Here is an 18,071-nt window from a genome sequence, read left to right as displayed (position 1 = left end):
AAATAATTGGTAGTGCTGCCTTTTTTTCCGCAATGATAATCCGCAGCGGAAATTTCCGCAGCATGTGCACAGCACATGTGGATTATCGTTGGGGAACATGGCAGACCTTCTACCATGCGTTTTTGCCACTGCGGAAACGCTTAAACGCATCGTGGGCACTCGGCCTAATAGTAGTATGGGGTGCGGGAAATGTCTGAGTAGTAAATCTTTTTGGTGTAGACAGGAATGTGCTGCTGACAGTAATGCAAACTGCTGGAGATGAACAAGTGTAGTGATAATCGTTCAGGGTCATGTAACACTAGGGCAACACTGGTGTTGTGTGGCAGCAACTCAAGTCGAATGACAAACATCTGCATCTTTGTTTGGCAATTTTACAAAAAAAATAAAAATTCTTAAATTGTGACAAATAACATGTCTATTGCATTGGATTTTATGACACGTGAGCCACTTGTGACTTGCTACAGAAAAACCACCTCATTTGGAAACCTCTGTTACAATGCAATACCTTTAGGAAGTCATTAGATGTGTTGCTGTCTGTGTGTAATCAGGGCACTTTGGCTAATTCTGGGGGGTTATTGACTACTCATGAGGTCCCTGTATGCAAAGTCTGATCCTAATGTAGAGTACAAAAAACACTAGTCCTCCAGCAGGTCTGCTTCCCGTTCTGCCACACTCCTTGTATTCTGTTGAGGGTGCAGAGATGCACAAAATATTGAGTGATCAGTGATCTGCCATAACTTTACAATACTTTTTTGATAAGGTTCAAATGTATTTTTTCATTTTCTTTTTGCAGTTGGGTGATTGTATAAGGACAACGCTAAATGAATGGAGCCTGAAAGTTAGTCCGGAGCTTGTGCAGGTAATTATTGCTTGTGTTAAATGCAGAGACTCCTCTGTAGGCAGTGGTCTTGGTGTTTTTGCATCATCCGTACAGAGCAGGGTACAATTGGCTGAATTAGATGCAGCTCTATGGGGGCACTAGCTCTCATGGAGACTTATTTAGTGTCTGTCTGTCTTGGTTCTCCTCTTGTACAGTCGTGGCCAACAGTTTTGAGACTGACACATTTTGGTTTTCAGTCTACTGCTTCCATGGGATTTTTTAGATCTTGCACTCAGATGTTTCTATGGTCACTCAAGTACAATTACAATTTCAGTAGTTTTTGAACTTATTGACCAATGCTTCAAGTCTATGTAAAGATTAACTATTTTAGTGTTGAGCCTTATTTTTCAAGACATCTGCTCAGCTTCTGAGGCAAATCTTGACCCATGCTTGAGTTTATCACAATTTCTGTTTGTTTACCCACCAACTCTTCAAGGATTAACCCTATTCTGCTAATGGCTCGAAATCTGGGGTGTCTTCTGGCCATGGACCCAAAGTTTCAATGTCTTGTTCACAGGCCACTTCTCACTTTTGCCTTGTGACCTGGTGTCCATCATACTGGAAAAAGCATTGTTCATCACCAAACTTCTGAATGGTTGGGAGAAGTTGCTCTTGGAGGACTTTTAGATGTAATTCTTTATTCATGGCCGTGTTGGGAAAATTGTGAATGCGCCTTGGATGAAAAGCCCCCATGCATGTAGCACTCGCCCTTTTTTACTCCAGACATCCATTCTTTCAGATGTCCCAAACAGTCTAAAGAGCGCTTCATTGGAGAACATAACTTAACCCCTGTCCTCTGCAGTCCAATCACAGAAAAAAAATAATAAAATGCTTACTGTCCTTCAGTAACTATAGAAATATCTGACTAAAATTTAACCACAAATTTCTTACCACTGTCGTATGAAATTTATTATAGGAAAATTTCAATCTCTGTAGCAAGTCCATTGGATAGCTTTTTCTAATATTTATATGTGCAGTCCCAATCTGCTCGTTGTAAAGTGGCATGTTACAGCTGCCTGATACATTTTTAAATGGGCAGATAACCTTGAAATGAGCATTGGTGGAAACAAGCCTTTCTAATTATGACCATAGTTTATTACATTGTTTGCATAAGACCACGTTCAGTATTTGTTCCACTCCTGACTTTGGCTTACATTAAGAGGAAAAGTATAACAGAAACAAGTCACCATTTCTGCATTTTCCCCTACTCCTGGCATTGGCTTACAAATACTGAATGTGGCCTAAAAGTGTAGTTGGCTGGTCTAAATATGCCAATAAAATACTTCTAATTGTCAGTCGTTTAACGGCAGTGTAAGCCTAGCATTGTAGCCATGATGCACTGAGAAACGGCAACACCCTACCAAACTTCAAACACTGTTTCTCAAATTCAATTATTTTTCCATTTACTGAATGAAACTGTATTTTCTGAACATGTTTGATCAGGTCACATCTACTATTCCATGTCATTGACTAGTTAATCAGTACAGTTAGGTTTATTACCTCTAGAAGTCCATCCTGCCAAAAAGTAATTGACTATCTGTGTATAAACCGACCGATAAAGGATTCCCACCCCTTCTGTCAGGAGTCTCCCTTCTCGTGCTAATCAGGAATATGGAGAATTTAAAATAAATCAAATAGCTGATTTTTCTCATGACTCATTTCTATTCAGTTGCTTTTGCTCTTTGGCTACTGAAAATGTGGATTAAAAAGTAAAAGGACTTGGTTTTCTTGACTGATGTGGAGTTGAATGGCACCGCTGGACTGAATATCTGTTGTGCCGAAAGGCTTTGTCCGAGACCAGACTGTTATTTTAACCGAGGCAGTGACTTGTCAGACTGTATTAGGAGCTTGTGATCCCTCCAGTCGCTCAATGTTGACTCAAATTCAATATTTTGCCTAGTGCATGATGGTTTATACTCTGGAAAATATGTAGAGATGGAAGGAGAAGCTGTACACCTGCTTGGCTTTACCATCCTTCTGTAAATGACACGTACACGAGAATCTCCTCTCCTGTGCGCATATCTAAATGATGGATCCATGATGTTCTAAATAATGGCACATTCTTTATTTCAGGAATCTCCAAATGCACTGGAATGTACCATGACCCCGGCACTGGAAACCATAAACCCTGAAGAGCGGGATGAAATGAAGGTGTCTGGTAAGTATATGTATGCCTGTAATGTGTAGTAAGACACTACCCATACACTGTATAGCTGTCATTTCACCCCTCCTGATGCACGTGCTGTGATTAGCCCACCATGTGTATTTAACTAGGGAGATGGGTAGAAGCTCAATCTGGCACTATGGCTTCCACATGGGTCGGCTGCTTGCAATTTTGCATAATCTGTCTACTGGTCTTTACTCTCTTATGTATGGTCTTATCTATGGATCTAAACACTTCGTATCTTATCTATGAAATTCCATCTAACCTATGTTTCTTTCCCTCCTAAAGTAAAGCTGTTTATTTTGGGCAACGGCCTCTCCTCTATCAGACACGCTGTGGACTTGGGTAAGTCTTACAGTGGAGAGATGCTCTGAATTTTGGTGAAGTGACCCATAGGTTGTGTGACAGCACGCAGGGCACCATTGCTGTTAGTGCCAGCTCTGAATGTCTGAGGGCTTGTGTCTTTGCTGAATGAGTTGTAGTTTTGATCGCCACTATTTATTTTGCCATATAATGAGCTGAGGAAGAAAACAAAATGAAGGTAAAATGGTAAGGGGCTAGGAATGCAGTTCTGCCATTATTTTGGGGTTTCATTTTAACAGCACTCAATGTGCAGTAAAAATGACCTGTCAACAGGTCTTGAGTTTCAAATGTGGCATTTAAGTGTTAAATGGGAGCTATCTCTGATCACTGACGGCAGGATGCTGGCTGTATAACATGGCAGCAATGTGTGTCATGCAAGAGGTGGGCTCAGATCTATGTATGGGAGACATCAGGAAGGGACTAGCTGGCTCATCCTGATGGGAGAGTTGTTTGAAGGTGTACATCTGATGGGAGGAAACCTACATTTCACTAATAGAATATACAATATTGGATAGTGATGCCCTGGACAGGGCAGAGTTGTAGACTACTTTGCTATACAGATGCTTTTAAACTCCAAACTATTTAAAAAAGCACAGATGGGCATATGCCTAACTTAACCACCATGCTGTGCTTCTTGTTGGTGCACAACATCAAAAACTCCATTCTCAACTAGTAAGTCTATCCCTGAAAAGTGTAAATATGCAATATGACCAAGCAGCTCTTATCCTTGGGGTTTTTTTTTTTTTTTTTTCCTTGACCTCATTTGAACCTTTTTTGGATTTAAGCAACGCCCATATTAAGCTACAGAGCCGGTGATGTAAGCCACACAGAAAATAAACAGCGATTTGGCAGAGCTTGTGGCTGGCGTCTGTACTAAAGAGTCCATGAACACAGATGAACAAACGTGTGGTGTTAATGCTGTATACGAGTTCATATTCCATAATCCTCAGCATGCCATTGTGTCCAGAGATACCCCCTCTCCGGTCTTGTGACAGCATGCCAAACATAGTATGCTGTAAACAGATCTATATATCATGTCTTATCTATGCCATCAGGACCAGAGGGGAGCCCTGAGCTTTTTTCTTTTTTTTTTTTTCCCATGCACTTCTGTACACTTTTTTTTTTTTTTTTTTCAAAATACTCCCACTACAGTGCTCCCCTATTATGATACCGAGCCTCACCCACTGTTCTTCACTGTGACCCAGAGACATTTCACCTATTGATTCAAGGGCGTGAACTGGGTTTGTCCTTATCGGACTTTGACATGCTAACATATTCAATTGAAAGTCTGGACAGCAAAGACCTGGCACAGTGGTGAGATTGTACCATGTTTACACACAAATGGAACTGTATAGAAAAACATCCACTACTCAGAAGTTGGATAAAGGCAATCCTATAGGAAACAAAAATCCAAGCAAGATAAAGTTTTAAAAATAACCTTGCATGTTTTGTACATTAGGGGCGTTCGTAAACAAAGCAATGATGTGTTTTATACATGGTTCTTAATCACACGAGGTTTGTTTTTCCCCCACTTTGAAACTTCTTTATATTGCTTTTTGCATTTAAAAAGTATATTCAGTGCCATGCCAATGCCCTTAATCTGTTAGGTAAATGCCTTTCAGGTGATGCTGATACTTTCTATGCCATAATATAATCTGTCTTTTAAAAGGTTATTCCCATTTAAAGGCTGAGATTGGCATAAAGACTTCTAGGTTGTGGCCTCCAGAGGCCAGATTCTGCATATAGGAGGCTGCAGCTTTCTAAACTGTTAATGGTTTCTGTAACTCCCATCCATTTCTGTGGGACTTCTGCAACTCTGAAGTTATTCCAACAGCAGAGTTCACTTTTAGTTTTCTAAATTCCCCCACAAAATAAATAAAAATCCACTTATTTGGACATTAGGCAAATTGTAGTACAGCTGATCTCCCAGGCACTACACTGTGTTCAGAATTATTAGGCAAGTTGTATTTTAGAGGATTATTTTTATTATTGATCAACTATGTTCTCAATCAACCCAAAAGACTCATAAATATCCAAGCTTAATATTTTTGGAAGTTGGAGTTTGTTTTTTTTTAGATTTGGCTATCTTAGGAGGATATCTGTGTGTGCAGGTAACTATTACTGTTTTTGACTTTTTAGTCGACTTGATAAAAACCAAATATAATCCCATCTCACTTGTTTATTTTCACCAGGTAAACCAATATCCGTGCAAAAACAAAAAAATTAGTGATCAATATAGCCACCTTTTCTTTATGTTGACACTCAACAGCCTTCTATCCATAGATTCTGTCAGTTGCTTGATCTGTTTTTGATCAACATTGCGTGCATCAGCCTCCCAGACACTGTTCCGAGAGGTGTACTGTTTTCCCTCCCTGTAGATCTCACATTTTATGATCGACCACAGGTTCTCTATGGGGGTTCAGATCAAGTGAACAAGGGGGGCCATATCATTTTTTTCTTCTTAGACCTTTACTGGCCAGCCACGCTGTGGAGTAGTTGGATGCATCTGATGGAGCATTGTCCTGCATGAAAATCATGTTTTTCTTGAACAATACCAACTTCTTCCTGTACCACTGCTTGGAGAAGTTGTCTTCCAGAAACTGGCATTAGGCCTGGAAGTTTAGCTTCACTCCATTCTCAACCCGAAAAGGTCCCACAAGTTCATCTTTGATATCAGCCCATACCAGTACCCCACCTCCACGTTGCTGGTGTCTGAGTTGGAGTGGAGCTCTCTGCCCTTTACTGATCCAGCCTCTGGCCCATCAAGAGTCACTCTCATTTCATCAGTCCATAAAACCTTTGAAAAATCAGTCTTAAGATATTTCTTGGCCCATTATTGACGTTTTATCTTATGTTTCTTGTTCAAATGTGGTCGTTTTTCAGCCTTCCTTACCTTGGCCATGTCCCTGAGTATCGCACACCTTGTGCTTTTTGATACTCCAGTAACGTTGCAGCTCTGAAATATGGCAAAACTGGTGGCGAATGGCATCTTGGCAGCTTCACGCTTGATTTTCCTCAATTCATGGGCAGTTATTTTGCGCCTTTTTTGGCCAACACGCTTCTTGTGACCCTGTTGGCTATTTGCCATGAAACATTTGATTGTTCGGTGATCACGCTTCAAAAGTTTGGAAATTTCAAGACTGCTGCATCCCTCTGCAAGACATCTCACAATTTTGGACTTTTCAGAGCCCGTCAAATCTCTCTTCTGACCCATTTTGCCAAAGGAAAGGAAGTTGCCTAATAATTAAGCACACCTTATATAGGGTGTTGATGTCATTAGACAACACCCCTCCTCATTACAGAGATGCACATCACCAGATTTACTTAATTGGTAGTTGGCTCTCAAGCCTATGCAGCTTGGAGTAGGACAACATGTATAAAAAGTGATCAAAATACTCATTTGCCTAATAATTCTGCACGCCGTGTAGATGCAGTTACCATCTTGAGCATGAAAGGTGCAATTAACCCTTCAAATATTCTAATCATTGCTTTCATACATGGCATAAAAGTGGTTACGGGAGTCTAGAAAACAATGCTTTTTCATTGGTCGTCATCGCAGCTCTTGTCGGTGAGACTGCAATTCCAGAAACCTCTTTAGGGTAAATATGGCATGGCCTTCATGGGGGGGGGGGGGGGGGAGACTAGGTCTTTTTTAAAGGTGTTTGTACCAAGTTTAACAGTTATTCCTTATCTGATGGCTGGGATCTGGCACGGATTTGCCCACCGATCCTGAAACTAGGGCTCTGAATGGAGCGGAGAGAGCATGCACACTGCCACTCAATCCATTCTTAATGAGTGTGCCAAAGACCAGCCAAACATGGTGTGGTAACAGCAGTCCTACCTCCAGTGATCAGGAAGTTATACCCTATAAATTGGATTGTTGGATGACTTCAAACTTTGTACATTACCGTTTAAAAAAAGAAAAAAAACAAACCTAAACACCTGGTATGTCATACACTCACTGCAGAGATGCGGTGACCTAAAGGGGGCAAGGTGACCAGCAGTTGCCTTTTTTAATGACTTCAAATAGTTGCCTGTCTCCAGTTAAAATAATTTTTGCATAATGTCTTCAAAACCTCATTCACCTAACCTTGTTCCTCCAGCCTGTTCCACTCTTGCGGTTACCCAGTTGGATTCCGTGATCATAGCGCCACCTCCTTTGGAAGATGGAGTCACTCTTACCTTGGAACATTTGCAGCCTTACTGGAGGGAACTGGAAAGTCTGGTACAAGACAATAAAGTAGTTGCTATAGGGACGTCAGATTTAGATAAACCACTCTTGGAACAGCTTTACCTCTGGGCACAGGTGAGACTTGGCATCCAGTGCCAGTCACTAGGTGCAAGGTTGTAAGCTATGTAATGGCATGCAATCTGAGATTCCTGATTTTTCTGCCAAAACATGTTGTGCTTTGTGTTTGGATAAGATATAATGTACTTAACAGTGATGTTTTTGTTTCTGACTTTTTTTATATGAATCTGTTAAGCTATTTCCTGGCATCAGAAACCAAACCTCCAGATGGCCTTTATGGCATAAAGCTACAGATATGATGTCTGTAAAGCGCTGTGGAATTATTGGCACGATATAAATAAATATTCATACATTACTGACAAGTCACACCAACCTTATAGACTATAAAATTGCTGAGCTGGCAATTTCCACCAACAGATATTCTCATCTCCCTCATATGTTGTATTTGTCTTTTAAATATCTTATTACTTAAAATTAAAGTCCTTCAGATGTTGCGCTACAGTCAGGGCTGTGAAGTCAGGTATAAAATCTACTGACTCATAAATATATAATACTGCACTGTACTATAAGAATTTGGGAAATGCTCTATTCCTGATCTAAGTATGTTGGCTTTTAGTTGAGATGAATCTGTGCTGCACTTTATGTACACGCTCAGTAGTGAGGCCGGGCTGTGGAGTCAGTCAGAGAAATTGAGGAGTCGGACGTTTGGCTTACTGACTCCACAGCCCTCGCTACAGTTATTGTTTTTTGGCAAACTGATTTTTCATCATGGCAGACCAATTTTTTGGCAGATGAGAGTTAATCAAATAAGCCCTTGGACATCTATTTTGGCCTGATCAGTTATTTGTCCTGATGAAGTCTGTAGTACTTTGAAATACGTCGACCAAATAAAAAAAAAAAAAAAAAAAAAAAACTCTATTGCCACTTGTCTGTACTTGAATTTATTACATCGTTCACCAGCAGCGTGGATCATCCACAAATCTTCCTTCCCTATGTAGGTTCATTGACATGGCTCAAAATTACCTATACAAGTCTGAATCCATGAAAACTATGGACTGCACATAGGCTTTACAACTTTATTTTTTTCATATGTGAAAATTGACAGTAAATGCTGATTATCATGAAACTGATCCAAAACATTGTTCTGAGAAGACATCTGAATGAGGCATAAATGTACCTTACTTATTTCCATTCATGGTCAGCAAGTGGCGACCATTAAGGCTGAGTTCACAGGATGCGTATTTAATGCTTTTCCGTGGCGTTTTTGCAGTTGCGTAAACGCATGGTAGAAGGGCAGCAATGTTCCCCAATTGAAATCCGCATGTGCTGTGCCCATGATGCGGATTTTTCCACAGCGTAAACGCTGCGCTCAAAAATCCGCAGCATGTCAATTAATTTTGCGTAAACGCGGTGTTTTCGCCGCCATTGACTTGCATTAGAACGCGCCAATTCCACAAGACTGCATCTGTACTTGCGTTATTGGCGCGTTCTAATGTGCGGATGGTACCCGGGTGTAGAGGAGACTCTCCTCCACACCCAGGTACCATTAAAAAAAGCTGTAAAACAAGAATAAAATAAAAAATATATACTTACCTTCTGTCGGCCCGCGCAGCGCTCCTGCTTGGTTCCCGGCACTTTGCAGTGAGTTGTAGGACCTGCGCTGATGTCAGAGTCATGTGACTGGTCACGTGACGCTGACGTCGGCAGGTCTTTCAATTCAAAGTTGCCGGGAGAACTGATTGAGCAGGACAGCGTGGGCCATCGGAGGTAAGTATATACACTCTCTCTCGGGTCACACTATATAAATCCATGCTGTTTGCATGGATTTATATAGTGTGACCTAGTTGTCAAGCACTTTCCAGGTGATGCTAAAATCGCCTGGAAAGCGCTTGTCAATCTGCATGTGGATCCGCATGTATTCTGCAGGAAAAACGCATGCGTTTTTTCTGGCAGGGAGCTGCAGAAATGATGCAGAAATTTTCTGCTTCATTTCTGCATCATGTGCACATACCCTAAAACTGAGGCAAAGTATGAAAGGTGTTTCATTTATACAAAGGTCCTTCATTATATGTTATACTAGGAAATCAGAGTTTTGTTTTTCCTGTTACATTTGTAATGGCTGTCAAGACTGCACTTGTCTGTGACAACAATTGGGATAAATTTAGCAATGTGTTATAAATGTTTACCCGTGAACACTTTCAACATTTTGGGGTAAAATCCTTTCTTTTGCAGATTAAGCCAAATAGTAACCAAGTGAACCTGGCGTCGTGCTGCATTATGCCCCCGGACCTAACGGCCTTTGCAAAGCAGTTTGACATTCAGCTATTAACGCACAGCGATTCCAAAGGTGAGCGAGCCGTCTAGATGTGTGTACATGTAGGAAAGAACTCATCTGGATCATAAACTGTAATGCATGGTCAGCTTCATTAACCAGCGTCAGTCATTGTAAGTGACTGCCTCCTATAAATGGAGCTGATCTGCAGTACCTGGCTGTGGTGAGGACTTGTACAATGTATATAACCGGCTGGTGCCAGTGCTGAGAATGGCGGAGTGGTGGACCCCCATCAATCTTATACTGACCCCCCCCCCCCCCCCCCCCTAATGTAAGGCTGGTATGGTAGAGGGGTTCAGTTGCATTTTAGTGAAAAATGCCCAGTGATGGGATGACTAAAGAATCTGCAGTTCTACTTTAAAAACTTTGGCCCTAATTCATCAAGGCAATTTTGACATAGGTTTTGCAATATTTTTTCCCCCCCCCCCCCCCCCCCCACTTTTGGCAGGATGTGAGGGCATGATGCCACAACTCATCTAATTCATAACTAGCTGTGGCGTTCACCATGCCAGAAATCTTACTCCAGTCCTTGTATGAAGTAAGATTTCATAATCATAGCCTCAGTCTGCAAGAAAATCAGGGGCATTTAGCTATTGCTGTAACTTCTGATTTTATTACTGTGCTAATGAGTCACTGACTCTAAAGATTAATTTTCCTGTTGACTGTTATCTATGTAGTATCTTTAACTTGATTCTTAAGTCACTGGGTGATCTATTAATGGATTCATGGTATGTGCCATCACGTTATGGACTCTGTCTGAAACACATAACTTTCCCCCCCATGCAGTTGTGCTCCCAGCCACCCACGTATTGCAGGGATCTGCAATTGTTTCCATCTTAAAATGAAGTTGTGCTACAGTCCCCTATTAGCAGATCAGTAACATGTCCTAAAGTGATGGCATAGCCAGGCATATGTTACTACTTTCAAGATGGGAATAGTTCTTTTAAAGTTACTAACAGGGTAACTGTCAAACTTTTTTTTTTTTTTTTTTTACAAGGCTTAATTTCAGGGACTCAAAAGTAATTGTACATTTTATTTAGGATAAAGTTAATTTGTACATTTTTAATACTTTGTAGAGAATCCTTTGCTGGTAATGACTGCTAGTGACATCCATGACTACAAATGCGGAGTTTCCTCCTTTCGTAATATTGTCAGGCCTTTACTGCAGCTGACTTCAGTTGTTTTTTGTGTCTTTCTGCCTTAAGGGGTATTCCTCTCCCAATATGTAGTAGGAATAATAAGATTAGCAAATACCTCCAATTAGAAATGTAGTATAGTTTTTCTGATTCACTGTCCTTTCCTTATGTGCAGGACCTTGGGTATCCATGGTTACAACTGCTAGCAACGAGCTAACTGTCACTATATGAGTAATTGAAACCGTGAATCAGAAACTATACCACACTTCTAATTGGAGCTATTTGCTAATCTTATACCTACTACATATTAGGATAGGATCTTGAAGATAAAAATACTCAAGTTTTGTCTTAAGCATAGGAGATGCTGCTCAAAGGGGCTGAGATCTGGTGATGACTCAGACATTGCAGAATATTCCACTTCTTTGCCTTAACCTCCTGGGTTGCTTTTCGCAGTACATTTTGGGTCATTGGATGGCACTTCACAGTACAGATGGACAATCAACCTTGCTGCAATTGGTTGAATCTGAGCAGGAAGTATCACCCTGTACACTTCAGAATTCATCTGGGTGATTCTGTCTTCAGTCAAATCCTCAATAAACACTAGTGACCCAGTGCCATTAGAAGCCATGCATGCCCATCCCAGCACACTGCCTCCACCATGTTTTACAGAGTATGTGCTGTGCTTTAGATCTTGAGGTGTTCCAAGACTTCTTCATACTTTCTTCCCATCATTCATTCTGGTACAGATTTGATCTTGGCTTCATTTGTCCAAAGAATATTTTTCCAGCACTGAGCGGCTTCTTTAGAGGTTTGTTGACAAAGTCTAATCTGGCCTTTGTATTTTTAAGGCTGATTAATGGTTTGCACCTTGTGGTGAACCCTCTGTATTTGCTCTTGTAACGTCTTCTCTGTATGGTGGACTTCGATTCTGAAACAACAACTGCTGCTGGGAGTGTCCATTAGGGTGGAAGTTGGGAAGTGGCTTTTATTTACCATGGAAAGGACCAAGCTCATTAGTTTGGGGTTTTTCCTTGAATGTACCAAACTGATTTGGCCATTACTAACATTTCTGTCATCTGAATTATTTTTTTCAGCCTAATGGTCTGTTTCTCTTCCACGGAGAGCTCCTTAAAACCACATGTTGTAGGTTCACGGCAACAGCTTCTAAATGCAAATGCCACACCTGGAATCTGCTCCAGACCTTTTACCTGATTTAATGATGGAATAGCCCATACAGTCCACTAAAGAGATTTCGAGATAATTGTCCAATTACTTTTGTTTCATTGAAAAAGGCAGCTACATATTTAAAGGGCTCCATTTCTTAAACTTTCTCTAACTTAGGATGTGAATGCCCTCAAATTAAATGGAGAGCCTACACTTTAAGCCCATATGGATTATATAACTATCTTGACTGTTTTGGTAAACTGCTAAAATGATTTGTGTCACTGTCCAAATTTCTGGACCTAATTATATATACTTCATATTTGTGTTCACACAGAAATCTTATCTGAAGAGAGTTTTCAAGATGCTGTTAGAGAAGGCATCCAAGGAGCCCAAGTGGATGGCTGGTCACCAGAATGGATCTTGCGCTATTCTGTCATTGTGAAAACGCGTGGAATTATTAAATCGAAAGGCTACATAATACAAGCGCTGAGGAAAGCTCCCCATTAACAAGCTGTGGATCCATAACAAACCACTGACATGTTGTTGCACACATTAGCGGTGTATAAAAAACACCAAAAAAATATATAAACCTGTGTATACGTAGATTCCCAGACATTACCTGCAGCCAGAGTGTTTACATACTGGAAGTTATGGATCATGGCAATTGTGCATCCATTGTGCTAGAAGTTAGTGCCACTTACACCGGAGCCAACTAGTGATCTAACGTCTGCATTGTATAAAAAGAGTATTAATGTGCTTATAAAATCTGTTCAGGTGATGGTTTATGCATCTAATGGGCATAATCCCTCAATGTTACACTAGATCGTGAGTTGTCAGGTTCCTGCAGTAACAGGATGCAAACTACCAGACTCTCTACTCTGCATGAAAACATGGCAATATTCACTCACAGGATTTTAATCTTTTATCTCTTGCTTTCTGATCTTGATAAAGCGGAGCACCTCCTTTTAGACATTAACAATGGCTTATGTAGTGTTGCATTACTAGATGGCCAAGGCAGATCTTGATATATGGTGTCGTCAATGTACTTTGAAGATTTTATTGCTTTTTATCTTTATTTTCACCATGATGACCTTAGTGCTCAGATATGAAAAATACTTCATTATTTAGCTGACATATACTTTTATTTTTGTTCAATGTTAAAGGGAACCCTTTGTCAGGGGTGGGCAATCTTACTGAGGAGCCACATGAGACCATGGCTCTTGTGGAAGGCCAAACCAATTGACAAACTCTACTCATCTTTAATATTTTATCACTTAGTTACTGCTGCTCAATATTATGTCCAGTTGCTAATGTATTCTTACCATTAACAGATAATCTAAAACATAGAACTCACTGCTCTTATAAAGTTTAGAAATCATACTGGCCTTGTACCTTAATCAGCAGCCTCACCATGCACAATGGCTCTTCCACACATCATGTTTGGAGGCCTGTACAGTGTATGTTGGCCCTCATAGTGAGCGATGTCCCATCCACAGCATCTCATTCTCCCAAACAATGATGGCCCTCACAGCCAGACACACAATATCACGCCCTCACACGCATGCACAAGATGCTCCCACCCACAATATAATGCCTTCACAGCCCCCTGAACACAATGATGGTTCTCACAGCCAAACACAATAATGGTCACCCCAGACACAATATGATGGCCCACACACAATAGCGGCCACCCCAGACACAATATGATGGTCCGCACACGATAGTGGCCACCCCAGACACAACATGATGGTCCTCACACATGCACACTAGAATATGATGCCCCCACAATTAGGGACTGCCAAAAAAAATACTCACTTGTCCCATTCCACCAATGTGCTGCTTTGGACTGAGGCTTCATTCAGCAGGTGCGATCCAGTGTCATCATTGTGCAGATACTAGGGTGCATAGGCTAGTGCAACAGGGAGCAGACAACTCTGACTGTTTTCAACTATCTGCATCCTTGGGGTGCAGATACCATGAAGGTCAAGTCACTGTGTGAGGGGGGTTATGGTGCTGTTCATCACCACCACTACCATCGCTCGCAGGCAGTCACTTGCAAGACAGGAATAGCCAAAGCGCCAGATGTGACCAGCGGGCCGCAGTGTGCCTAGGTCTGCTTTGTGACCCTGTTTGTACATATTAGATGAAGGTCGGTCACTCTCCTACCATCCGATGTGTATAAGTGTTCTGACTTGTACCTGAAGTTGGAGGTAATGTTTTATGTTTTGATGTATAGCACCATAGAATTAATGGTGCTATATTTAAAAAAAAAAAAAAAAAAAAAAAATGTTGGATTTTTTTTTTTTTTTACATCCCTCCTTATTTTTCCTCAGTGAAAACACTTGGGCACTTGGGCTTGCATGGGAGTTCTGCTGATTGGCTATCTTTGTGGCCAGCTTTAAGAGTGGTCTATGTAAATGATGAATTTTAGCTTGTAGACCCTGGATAGTGGTCGGCCCCCTCGTCATGCAGGATATGCTGTATGTGCTTTTAATGGGGAGTGTAACAGACTGGGACTATACAAAGCGTGAGCACAAGAGACTGGGAGGAAATGGGGGCACCTTGAATTCGCCATACCCAGTGATGTCGGGGGAGGGTCAGACAGCATTGCCAAAAAAGTGGGTTTGGTCAGTGTTCATCAATGGGATGTACATGTTTTGCCCGATCTAGAGAAGCGCTTGAACTAGATAAACCATTCTACAGTACTTGTAAAAGCTAGTAGTAATATGGACATTGGCCATGTTCTCACGACAGTATTGTCGCACAGATGTCAGGGTGTTTTCTGCACCAAAATCAATTTTATCTTCACAGGAAAAAAAATCTAGTGTTTGAATATCACCAGTAAAATATTTCCTATGCATTCTTCAATATGTAACTGAATAACCTGCTGTATTTGTCAAGAATTGACGGCTAGTAGGGATGACTGCTTGTATTTACATGAAACCACTGTGTTAGAGGACCAGCAAGTCTGTGACTTTGTGCTATTCTGGCAATATAAATAAAGTGACAAGGCAAAGTAAGGATACCATACCATCATGTGCAAACTCAGTCTGCTAAGAATCTATAGTTGTCATGCCCTGGAATATTAGATGTGAACATACTTAACTTTTAAACCTCCTTTTATTAAATGCAGTTTTGGCAGAAAGAAAATAATCTGCTTGATAAGCTCCCAGACTGGTGTGCCGCATGGAGGAGTCCACTCTGGAGCAATTAGGGGCCCCTTTACTGATCTTGCTAGGTTACTGTATGCCGGAACATACTGTGCAGGTATATAGGTGTATATATGGTTATTTGTTCCAAATCTATGGAAATCTACTGTATCCAGTTAGCTATTCTACTAGTGATACCATTTTATTTTTTTACAAAGTTGAAGGTTCAATTGTCTTGTTAAATATTTTTAACCAGGTTATATGTATATTCTGCAAGAGCTCAACAGCTGCAAAGATGGATAAATGTAATGTTTGAATATACAAGTTATTTTAAGTTTAATTTTTTTGAAGCTTTAAGTCCTTTTATAGCATCAGTTTAATGTCATCAGTTCCTGTCTTTTTCACAGCGAAGAATACAACCTTGTGCGCTGGGGCCATATCCCACCTGGTTTTAGTAGCCGTTGATGCACTGTCATGCTCGCTTATATGTATCATGGAGGTTGATGTGTAGCAAGAGTTGGACACTCTTGGCCAGTGGCTGCCAGCGCTTCCCAGGATCGTTTTATGGAGATTCATCACCTTAAGGCTGTGCCCATGATGCAGAAATGCTCCGGATTTTTCCTGAGCGTTTCTGCATCTCCCTGGCAGAAAAAATGCATGTGCATTTTACATGCGTTTTTTTTTTTTCTGCCAGGGACAAGCGTTTGTCAAGCGTTTTTAGCATGCGATTTCGCATTCTTTTGTCACGCGCTTTTTAGATTTTAGCATCACTTGGAAAAGTGCTTGAAAGTTGGTCACACAATATAAATCCATGCAACCGGCATGGATTTTGAGTGTATGACCAACATAATGTTAAAAAAAAAAAAAAAAAAAAAAAGCGTTAAATAAAAAAATAACCTTGTATTCACCTTTCCGGCGGCCTCGGTCTGCTCCCAACGTCGCTGCTGGCTCCGTGGCGGGTACCAGTAATGTATAAGGACCTTCCATGACGTCAGCGGTCCTTATACATTACCGGTACCCGCCATGGAGCCAGCACCAATGCTGGAAGGGGAGTATAAGGTTATTTAAATTCTTTTTTTACTTGCAGGTACTATGGTACCTGGGTCTGGAGGAGAGTCTCCTCTTCTCCAGACCTGGGTACCATCCACGCATTAATCGCATAAGATCCAGATGACTACATGTAGTCATGCGGCGCTTATGCAATCCAATGCAAGTCAATGGCGGTGATTTTGCAGGAAAATCGCACTACAATTGGTCTTGCTGCAGGTTTTACCGCAATGTGAATTCGCAGCAGAAATTTCCGCATGATGTGCACAGCACATGTGGATTTTCATTGCAGTAAATAGCAGACCTATTACAAGCGATTTTAATTCGTTTTCGCAGCAAAAATACGCCACAAACGCATTAAAATCACTTTGTATGCACATAGCCTTAATCTCACATGCTGTAGAAGTATATCACTCTTCTTCTAGTCCAGATATGATTGCCACCTCCGCTCTCGCAGGCTTGACGTTAGTGCGCTATAGCACTCATTTCAGACCTATATCATGCAGGGTGATGCCTACAAAGAGCAGGACACTCTTATCCCACGGCTGCCAGTGCTTACCAGGAGCTTTTTTTGGGGGGGGAGGGGGGATTTCATTTTCGTTCAGTAGATGTCTTGTGTTCCATAAATCATTACCACTTCCACTACGTTGATATGAAAATGTGAGATGCTAGAACATTCTCGCTTATCCTTTGCATACTTGCATATATCAATTCCTTAAGTTTGTTTACTGTAGCGACTATTCTAACAATTATATCCATGGTGGCATTTTGTAAGTTAGCAAATGGAAGCAAGTACCTGTTTTGTTTCTTGACAGCTTCACTACTTGCTGCCTTTGTCATGGGGCCAGAGCACCTCTTACAAAGATTTGTACAAAATTCAAAAAAAAAAGGTTTCTCTGCGCGCCCCCCAAAAAAGTACCACATGAATGCAGCTGAGCTGCAGCATCAGACAACTAACCGGGGTGCTATTTCTAGAAGAAACCAGTTGTCCCCCAACCCCCCCCCCCCCCCCCCCCAACTGTTCTTTTGCAGATGCAATTTTTGCATATAAATGCGTTAATCCTGCGAACTGAATTGCTACTCTTTCAAAGCAATGCATTATGGAGGGGTAGTACCATATCTTGGTAAGATTCATCCTATGGCCACGGCCCCACTATCACTATTTGATCAGTATTTTTTCTCAGGAGTGGGTGATAAATACAGAATTGGTGACTTGTTTCTATTATACCTTTTCTCTGATTTGTTCCTCACCTTGTTTTGGCTCCCACCCCTGAGAAAAAATACTGACCGAATACTGATAGTGGGGCCATAGCCTTACCTTCTCAATGGCCACACTGATCAGGCTGGTCAAGTGCATTGAGCCTCCTGTTTACAGCAGAAAATGCATATAAAGTCTCACATTCTCTGGAGGAAATTTACAATTAATAGGTCTTTCATTTTTTTTATGCTGTTCATATTTTGGTTTGTATAGTCTGTAGAATGACTGTAATTTTTTTTTCCCCCATTACTTGAAATAAACTGATGCTGTAAAATATTTTTTGGGTCAGTGTAATTTTTATAACTTTTTGTATGATCAAACTGTATCCA

General features: G+C 41.0%; 1 protein-coding gene across 1 annotated transcript in view; it reads left to right on the top strand.

Annotated features, from left to right (window-relative positions):
- Window positions 1-18,018, top strand: part of GCLM (glutamate-cysteine ligase modifier subunit) — a 37,078-nt gene extending 19,060 nt beyond the window's left edge. The window contains exons 2-7 of the mRNA XM_073643220.1: window positions 794-859; window positions 2,954-3,038; window positions 3,333-3,389; window positions 7,511-7,713; window positions 9,889-10,003; window positions 12,623-18,018. Coding sequence (XP_073499321.1) covers window positions 794-859; window positions 2,954-3,038; window positions 3,333-3,389; window positions 7,511-7,713; window positions 9,889-10,003; window positions 12,623-12,795 — 699 coding nt within the window. The 3' untranslated portion in view covers window positions 12,796-18,018. The remainder of the gene's footprint in view (window positions 1-793; window positions 860-2,953; window positions 3,039-3,332; window positions 3,390-7,510; window positions 7,714-9,888; window positions 10,004-12,622) is intronic.
- Window positions 18,019-18,071: the final 53 nt, after the last annotated feature.

Source organism: Phyllobates terribilis, unplaced genomic scaffold (genome assembly GCF_046119375.1).
Source record: "Phyllobates terribilis strain yellow unplaced genomic scaffold, ASM4611937v1 Scaffold_8__6_contigs__length_399053987, whole genome shotgun sequence".
In the NCBI taxonomy this organism is placed as follows: domain Eukaryota; kingdom Metazoa; phylum Chordata; class Amphibia; order Anura; family Dendrobatidae; genus Phyllobates; species Phyllobates terribilis.
The sequence above is the reverse complement of the archived record's forward strand: the minus strand, read 5'-3'. Positions and strand labels throughout refer to the sequence as shown.